Source organism: Penaeus japonicus, unplaced genomic scaffold (assembly GCF_977035675.1).
Source record: "Penaeus japonicus unplaced genomic scaffold, GWHDUDI00000001_assembly GWHDUDI00000006, whole genome shotgun sequence".
Lineage (NCBI taxonomy): Eukaryota > Metazoa > Arthropoda > Malacostraca > Decapoda > Penaeidae > Penaeus > Penaeus japonicus.
Genome location: NW_028234408.1, coordinates 28,392,380 through 28,402,069, shown reverse-complemented (window position 1 = coordinate 28,402,069; position 9,690 = coordinate 28,392,380). Strand labels below are relative to the sequence as shown.

General features: G+C 44.9%; 1 protein-coding gene across 1 annotated transcript in view; it reads right to left on the bottom strand.

Moving 5' to 3' along the window:
- Positions 1-8,138: 8,138 nt before the first annotated feature.
- Positions 8,139-9,690, bottom strand: part of LOC147471692 (uncharacterized) — a 6,393-nt gene continuing 4,841 nt past the window's right edge. The window contains exon 2 of the mRNA XM_086537478.1: positions 8,139-8,227. Coding sequence (XP_086393604.1) covers positions 8,139-8,227 — 89 coding nt within the window. The remainder of the gene's footprint in view (positions 8,228-9,690) is intronic.

Genomic DNA, 9,690 nt, shown 5'->3' with positions numbered 1-9,690 from the left:
TGGCGCTACCTATCCGTCATGTGTGTGTGTGTGTGTGTGTGTGTGTGTGTGTGTGTGTATATATATATATATATATATATATATATATATATATATCCCCCACAAAAAGGAACTGCCTTGTTGTGGCGCAGGGGCTTGAACTCCTTCCTCAGACGAGCCCGATCTAGAATTAGCCAGTCTTTCACTCCCGTTGAGGTGGCCTTCTAGCGGTTGATTCTCCGAGGAAGGATGACTAAGCGTTCCTAGGTGCTGATCTAGTAGGGGGACACACATCTGCCCACGTGTTTGCCGTGTGTGGCACCCCTGTGCACTGGGAGACGGGAGTCCTGGAGGTTGAGCGATGCCGTGTATGAGTACGCCCTGCAGCTAGCAACACACCTCTTTGGTCCTCTATTCCAGCAAGATGGGTGGCCTGATCTCAGCTCGATTAGGCCAATCGGCTGGTCTCTCTTTTTGAGCTAGGCTAGGGTCAAGCAGCTCCTGTCTTGCAGGCAATTGCATGTATTTGTGAGTGCCATCAATGCGAGGCGGGGGTTGTGTATATCCTCCCCCCACCCCTATGGCTTCTGAGCATGGTCTCAGTGCACAGTTTCCCCTTGTTGGACTTCATGGTGGGTGGGGGCGTGGGAGGATGAATTGAAATGCTTTTCCTATGGCATCTTTCTAAAAAAAAAAAACGACTGACCCCCACGTTGACGAACCTGAAACAAAGATGACTAAGGCTGTCACCTTGGAGCCTTTCAAGGTCCTTGGTGACAAAAGTAGAAAGTTGGGTAAGGCTCGGGCGTCGGTTCAGAGAAAGCCTACCCAAGAGCCTCGGACTCTGACAAGTCTCTGGCGTCTGTTCAGAAGATGAGTCATAATAAGAATGGAAGCCAGACAGGACCCTCCAACCTTGCTGGCCCCACTGCCACAACTCCGGCGTCGGTTCGGAGGACAGGCAATAAGTGTCCTCGGCCGGATACGGACTCGGAGGGCGAGTCTGTAGCTCTGAGTCGTTTCCCCCAATTTAGGGTTCCCCATAAGCCGGAGGGATTCGACAACGCTTATCAGATGGTACGGGCTCTGGAAACCCAGAGACAGTGCCGTCTGATGATTAGAATTGCCAGAGACAAAGGCATGATAATCATCCCTAAGGACCATGCCACCCTCACCTTCCTCCAGGAGACTGACAAGCTCCTGGATGGGCGTAAGGTGAGCCTGGTGGCCCTGACTTCTGAAGAGAGGAAGTCCAAGATGGTGCTTCTTGGCTTCCCTCTGATGTATGACCTTGAGGTCATCACCGCCCATCCCAAGGTGGCGGGAGCTTCCCGACTTTCCAAAGGGAAGCACCCAACCAGGCAAGTACTGGTCACTTTGAAGGGAGCCCCAATTGCATCCTTGGACCTTGGCAATTAGGGCTCCTACAGCCTCAGGATATATATCCCAGACCCACTCGGTTGCTTCACGTGCCAGAAGTACGGACACCACCAGGCCACTTGCTCTGCAAAGCCGAAGTGTGGTGTCTGTAGTCAGGCACACAGCACGAAGCACACAAAGACGGCAAGCGGGACATCACTGCCAAGTGTCCCAACTGCCACAAAAAGCACCATGCTCCACCATGTTCCGTAAGGAAAGAAGAGGCTCTTCGGCGGCAAGAGGTCGTTGCAAAATGACCAGACTTTGTTCCTGCCCCTCCAGGCATTTATGCATGGGGGCAGAACAAAGGGTTAAGGGCTTCCCCCCCCCACCCTCCCAAGAGGAAGGAAGCACCGCCCAAAACGAAACCACCACCGGACACCTCCAACACAAATGAGTTTCCGGCTCTGGTGGATGTTCCAAGACGGAAACAGACCTGGAAGGGGTCTGGGAACACACCAAAGTCCACCCCAAGAGCGGAGAGACAAACTGTTTACAGAGAATGACTTGACGCTCCTGCTGACGGCAGTCGTCACGGCAGTTGCGACAGCATTGGGAAGGACCAGTGAGGAGACGGAGAAGGCAGTCAAGGTCGCTGTGACGGCAATGACCCAGACTGTCGCTACCCTGAAGGAAAGGGATGTAAGGCCCAAGGCCTCTACACCCAATCCAACTCGGGGCGAGACTCCTCTCCCCACAAACCCCCAGGGCGAGATTTGTCTCCCCACCCAACCTGCAGCCAAGACCACACTGGCAGAGCCTGAACCCAAAGGGTAAGGAAGCCACGACCATCCAGAGTGAAGGTCAAGGCGACCAAGGGTTCTCCACCTCCCAGGAGACCCAGCCCTTCTAATGGCTCAACCTGTCCTGACGACAGTGATGAGTCCAGTGAGGAAATTACGATCAGTGAGGAACTCACCAAGGAGTTGTCACACTCCGAAATGTCTGACGTTACCCACACTGGGGCGTCGGTCACTGAGACCGAATATGTCGACGTCTTTGATGACACAGACTTGATGGACTCAGATTAGCACAATGGCATCTAATCTAAGCATACTGCAGTGGAATATCAACAGCTTTTCCCGGAGGAACGCCCTTCTCCACGCGATCGTGCGATCTCGGAACATTGACATTGTCATGCTCCAGGAGGCTCTGTTCGCTTCTCGGGATATCATCCCTTTGTGTTGCCCTCTAATGAAGGCACCAAAGGTTTGATTACCCTCGTGAAGTCGACTATCCTCTGCTCCTTAATTGCCGATCCTGTGCAGTGTGGAGAAGGTGTTGAACTCCTTGCCGTTGAGATCCATATGGCTTGGGGTCCCCTCAAGCTGTACAATGTGTACAGCATGCCAACCTGAAGGAGCTTAGATATTAGTGAAGTCTGTGCTGCTGCGGCACGCGAGCCAATTCTCATAAGGGCAGACTTTAATGCCCACCACCCCATCCTGGTTCCCATGCGGAGCCGGGATACGGAAGGCTATCACATAGTCGCGGTGCTTGAGTCATGCCCCGAGATTGCTCTTCTCATCAACCAGGAGCCTACGGACGTCACTGTACCCCTGGTCGAGAGAATTAGTTGGTCTGTGGACAACACTGCCATGAGCGATCACTATGGGATAGTCACCACCATCTTGGATGCTGGCCCGGCACAATCCTCGATGGAAGGTGGACAGGGCCAACTGGAGAGCTTTCCAGGAGGCCCTGGCCAGGTGCCTCAGAACCAGTGAATTCTCACTTAATGATAATGTGGATACACTTGAGGCCAGACTAGTTAATGCCATAGACGAGGCAGCCTCAGAGACCATTACTAAAACTCGTCCGTGGTCCAGGTGTTTCAAAGATACCTGGTACTACAATGATGAAATTAAGGAGGTCAACCACAGAATCAATATGTGCAGAAGACACTTCCACAGACAGAAAACCCCTGAGAACCATGCTCGTTTGAGAGAGGCTCTCAGGGATGCTCAGGAAACTGCTAAGAGGGTAAAGCAGGAAAAGTGGCTGGAGTGATGTGAGTCCTTTGGCCACCAAACCTCCCTTTCAGAGCTGTGGAACCATATCAGACGGGCCACAAATCGCTCAGCCCCCAGAAAGACCCACCATGACCCGCAGTCGGAGGCAGAGAGACTGGTATTCGAATTCTCTGCTAGAACAAGTAGCGCCAGTCTACCAGCAGAGTTGAGGGCATGCCAAGAGGAACTGCTTCCAGGCAGGCATGCCCTCATCAGAGAAAAGGCGGTCGAGCCTGATCCTGATGCCATGTTCTCCCTGAGGGAATTACGGCAGACATATAAGACCAGTTCGCGGGTCAGCCCCAGGTTGTGATGGCATCTCCTACCCCATCATTTCCCACCTAGGACTTGAAGGTGAGCTTGCACTCTTACACCTCATCAACAAGTCCTGGGAAACTTCCTCACTACCACAGTGCTGGAAGAGGGCTGACATAGTTCCCATCCCTAAACCAAAGGAGCCGGGTCGGTACCGTCCCATCTCTCTACTCAGCTGTCTGCGAAAGACGGCAGACAGAAAGGTACTGAACCGGCTCCAATGGAAGCTGGGACCTCCACATGAACACCTACATGGTTTCACAAGGGGTAAAAGCACTACTCACAACATGGCCACCTTACTGAGCACTCTCAGCAACATCAGATCTGTCATTGTTTTCCTGGACCTGGAGAAGGCTTTTGAACTGGCGAGCCCACTCGCCATTCAAGAGGTCCTGATCCGCAAGGGAATCAAGGGCAGAGTGCTTACCTGGATTAGTGACTATTTTCAGGACAGAACTGCCAGAGTGAAGTTCCAAGGTCACCTTTCCGGGCACTTGCCCCTGGAGAATGGCACTCCACAAGGGGGGGTCCTCAGCCCGGCTCTGTTTAACACCCTCATGTTAAGCATCCTCGACATTCCACTCCCAGATGATCTGGCACTTATCTCTACTGGGAGACAGAATGAGAACCTAGTCAGAAAGTCCCAGCGTTGTCTGGATCTAATGTCTGAGGAATGCCGCAGAGTTGGGCTTAAGATCTCAGCAGCCAAATCAAAGGCAATGGCGCTGAAACAGGATGTCCGAGACCAAAGACTGCGAGTCCAAGGGTTAGAGCTAGAGTGGGTTCACATCTTCCAATACCTGGGTGTATGGATTGACAAGAACCTCACCTTCCACTCAGAGATTCAATACCTCCTAGAACGGACCAAGGCAAGACTCTCTGTCATGAGAGATCTGTCAGGGCGGCGCTTAAGCACCATGTACTAAGATTCTTTTATGTGCACGCTGTCCGTCCCATCGTGGACTACACCTCCATCGCCCTGATTACGATCAAGCCTGGACTAAGGAAAAGGCTTGACGTCATGCAAAACGAGGCCGCCAGGATCATTCTGGGTGCTCCAGGATGGGCTAAGGATACCAACCTCCTCTTGGAGGCCAATCTCTTCCCCCTGGACATCCAGATCGATCAGATGGCGGCTCAGTTTCTTGCCAAAGTTCTTCAGTCCCCGCCGGACTCGCAGTTAAGTCAAGAAGTGCAGCTTCGGCTTGCACAGAACCATGAACTCTTTGCCAACAACTCCTGGCTGTCACATACAGCCAGGGTGCTGATACGCTTTGAGCTCAAGGAGACACTGTTGGTTAAGGGCATAGACCTCCCCCACCCTAACTATGCCACAGCCCCGCCGTGGGCAAGATCCTTGATAGAGTATTCTATCATGAACCTGTCAAGGAGAAAGACACAGTACTCTCCGTCTCATTTGAAGGCTGAGGCAGAGAGGAATATTGCAGGAATCACTCCACCGGGTAGTAAAACCTACTTCACGGATGGTTCTGTAGACCCCATTTCCCACACTGCAGGCGCCAGTTTTGCAGCAAGGGACATAGCACAAGCTATGCGGGTGTCCGACAATGCCTCCTCGCTCCAAGTAGAGGCTGTCGCTATTATGGGAGCCCTAGCCCTTGCATCCCAGACGGACAAGCATGTTGTCACACATACAGACTGTAGGGCCACCATTGACAGCCTGCAGCAAAGCACGCCACTTGATAACGTTTATCTTCTGACCACGATTCTTACCATTGCTCAGAGAATCCTGGATCAGGGTAGACGCATTATCATCAACTGGATTCCAAGCCATGTTGGTATTAAAGGGAACGATGTAGCTGACAGGCTAGCGGAGGAAGGCAGGAAAAAACCCTTGAGTGATCTTGTGGTGCATCCTAGCCAGGAACTGCTAAGCCGTAATACAATGGCTGCAGAGCAGGTCGGTGCCCTGCAGCGACATAGAGAGGAAGCGAGAACCTACCCCTCGGCCAGCTGGTACTCAGATGCCACAGGCTATGAGTCGCTGATACTCTCCCCTAAAATACCAAGGCGAGCCGAAGTCAATCTTCACAGACTGAGAATAGGCTACCCTTGTGCGTGGCAAATCATACCCACCATTGGGCATGATGAGCGACGCTGTGGCTCGCCGGACGCCAAGATAGAGCACTATCTGATGGAATGCGAGCACACTCGCTTCCTCAAGCAGGGCCCAGAGACGACAGCCGCCGGGCTGGTAAGGCGGCTATGCCTATTGCTTTCCCCCTGGCAACTGGAGCGCCTTCAGGCAATCCAACCGCCACGGTAAGCATTCAGTGATGATGATCAGACGAGTCACCACTTATAGCTGGCAGAGGCCGGGCCGCCTTGTGCATATAGCCCGGGCGAAGGGACGTCTTCGCAAATCTCTCTGTACTGAACTGAACTATATTTTTTTTTTCTTTCTTTCTTTCTTTCTTTTTTTCCTTCTTTCTTTCTTTTTCTTTCTCTTTCTTTCTTTTTCTTTCTTTCTTTCTTTAAGAATTCACTGGTATACTTGCTGTCAAAATATTTTTCAAAAATTCTTTATATTCCTAATTTTTGTTTTTTCCTTTAATTTCATACAATATATCATTACAAATATCATTATATTTACAATAACCTGTTAAAATTTTCATAGTAATGAATTAAGTAGAAATTTAAGGAAAATTTTTGTAGTTTTTTTTTCTTTCTTTCTTTCTTTCTTTCTTTCTTTAGAGAATTCACTGGTATACTTGCTGTCACACTTTATCTGTTTTTTTTTTGTTTTTTTTTTTTTTTTGTAAACCGCATTTCTGTAAATATTACATTGTTTCTGTAAAATATTTTACAGAAATTCTTTATATTTGTTTTGTTTTTTCCTTTAATTTTATAAAATATATCATTATAAATAACATTATATTTACAATAACCTGTAAAAATCTTCATGATAATGAATTGGCTTGAAATTTCAGGAGATTTTTTGTAGAAGGTAATTTCAATGTTCTTTAACATTTTTCATATAGGCGTGCACACATATTGTAGCATAATCAGTACAGTAACAATAATCAAATAGCGTTTGTAACTCAAATTAACAACTTTCACTAGAAAATAAATTATGGAAAACTATCACAAATGCATGTTATGGTGAAGTGCAACCGCCACTCTATATAATTTCATCATAATATATTTAAAGATCAACTCATACTACAACAAATGGCTATTAAACACCTTTGAGATATTGTATATTCCATTTACATTTTTTCACATATTTTGGGAAATACTTCTCTTGAACATAACTAAATAGAATAGTTATTGGCTATTAGATCATTGAAACTTTACTGAGATATAACATTTTTATGAGTAATGAACTGTCATTGTAAGACTTCCAATACTCTACATTATATCTTAACCATTTTTTTTAATCGATAATATATATGCAATAACATAAAGAAATTACATCAACTTAACCAAATCCTTGAAGTATTATGAGTAAAAAATCTTCAATTTTCAATAAAAAGACCATTCTATATTTGTAGGAATTTAAATATTCCGCTCTACATCAGGTCCAAAAGCTTGGGATGGACTTCAGTCTCCGAGCAAATGTTCTTCAGTCCCTCTGGCTCCTGTTCTCCGGGTCGATCTAAACAAAGTATCTAAAATGGTCAAGGATGTATATAGTGTATAAAATTGGCCTTTCCATCCTTACACCTATACAGCATATTGCTTTATCAATTGAAAAGACCTGGTTGTGCGATACGACTGAGCAAAGAAATATGATAATCAGTTCATCTACACAAGCAAAATGTACTGAAAACAATTATAGTAAGTGGTAAATAAAATTTGTTTAAGTGGTAATACCGGGAGTTTTGGGGGAAAATCAATCTTAATCGATTTATATGTTGTATATCACTGAAGAATCTGTTTCAAATCATTACCAAAAAATCTTGAAATTTCATAGAAAATAAATGTTAAAATGAAACAGCAAATTGTTCAATGGTTTTAAACTCCCCAACTCTATGTCAGCACTAGCATGAATCAGAACAAAACTTTAGGTCCGACTTGGGAGTTGTTTTTTATTTCTATTTTGCTCCCCTTCTCTAAGTTGCAACCAAGAATTCATCTGCAGTTATTCAGATTGTGATATACATACTACATTAAAGTGTTTTTTGTGATTTTTTTAAGTCGTCGTACACATTGTTTTTTTTTTTTCATAAAATCATAATATTTTGATTATACAAACTGAAATGCTTCTTTAAAAAATTATGATTCTTTGAACTTACAAGACAAAAACTAATGTTATTATAGTTCTAGGAAAGCAAGAGTTTTTGACTGGTAACACTCAAAGTAGATAATTATCCATATATTCCATTTGTCATGTCTGAAAAGTCATTTCTAGGAAATTACATTTGAATTAATTCCATCACTGACGCAGAATCAGCGAGGTACAGCATAGGCCTGGCTAGCAGTAAATATGTCACTGACAGCCACACCATCAGTCGATTTAATACCAGACAACGATTCCACTGTAAATCAATACCATAAATTATCATAATTCACACTTGGCTTAACATTTGATGACCATGTTTCACACTGACGTTTCCCATATCCATTGAAAAATAATTGATCTTTTAAAAAAGTATTTCGTAATATACAATATTTGTTTTTTCTCCGTCTCCCTCTCTCCTTCTCTCCCTGTCTCTCCCTCTCTCTCTCTCACTCTCTCTCACTCTTTTTCATGTCTCCTGAGAGATATTTGACACCATCGTATTAATGACCATTTTTTACATAATCAGCGAAGGGCATTGTGTTTATAATATACAGTAAAGAAAATAAAGATGTATATATTTCATCCAGGCCACGGCCGAGCAGAGAGCTCATCACTCTTCAGTAGTTTAGTTATCATATTGCACGTTTTATAAAGCTTTAATTTGTAACTTCTTGGTATTTATAGTTACTATAGTCGATCATCCCCTGGCATCAGCGGGTCATCCCACAGATTTCGGGCTGCCTGTCCCCTACGGACTTTTCCGCCCTGCAAGATTTGGCTTCGCTGTTCTCTGTGTGTGTGTTCGATTTTAATAAGAATAAAGTACGTTTTTATATTCCTTTGACTTACCTCTGATTGTTCCGTGTTCTTCGTCTACATCTACATTACTACTACTCTACACATCAGTACTTATACATTACTTACCTTGTATTCTGTATTTAACTTACCTTGATCATATCTCTTTTACTTCGACCAAATCACTTTACCTTCATTTTTCATGTTTCTCTTCGAGTTTTCTCTCGTTTCCCAACACGGATTCCTTCTTTCACATTTTCCTGCTTTCCTGTTTTAAGTCTTTTTTGTATATGTTTTATTTGTAGTTTTATTTTATGTAATTTCAAGTTTACTTTTAAAACACACTTTTACACTTTTGATTACAAAATCATTTCATTATGGGTAAAAACGTCACCATGACCGCGGGAAACTGTCACATGAAAGGTCAAGCCAGGGCAGTTAACGAGAGAGGGTTCTTAGACTTGTGAAGTGGCAGACGATCTTTTGGATTTTTATCTGGCTGACAGTTCCTCGTGCTGTATGGTTCTACCCTCTATTTTTATCAAGTAAGTGTATGGTGTGTTGTCGTAGTATATTGGTTTTGTTCGAATGATTGTGTTAATAAATGTATATTATGGATACTCTTCCTTTTTATGTTGCCTTTTAGTCAGCCAGTTTACAGTTCTGTACTGTAAACTAAATTACAGTGCTTTCCTTGTCGGTATTTACAGGAAAAAATAATAAATGAAAACTATTTTTCAGTGTGGGTTCGCCGCATGTTCGGATGGCGTTACAATCCATGAAGGATTACACAAATTGAAAAGGAAAATAATGGAAGCAGCATACATCGCGATAAGAGAAACACCGCGTCGGACAGTTTCAAATTATCTTGAGGGCATGATAATGCATCAATTACATCTCTTGCATTTTCAAGCTATTCAGTCT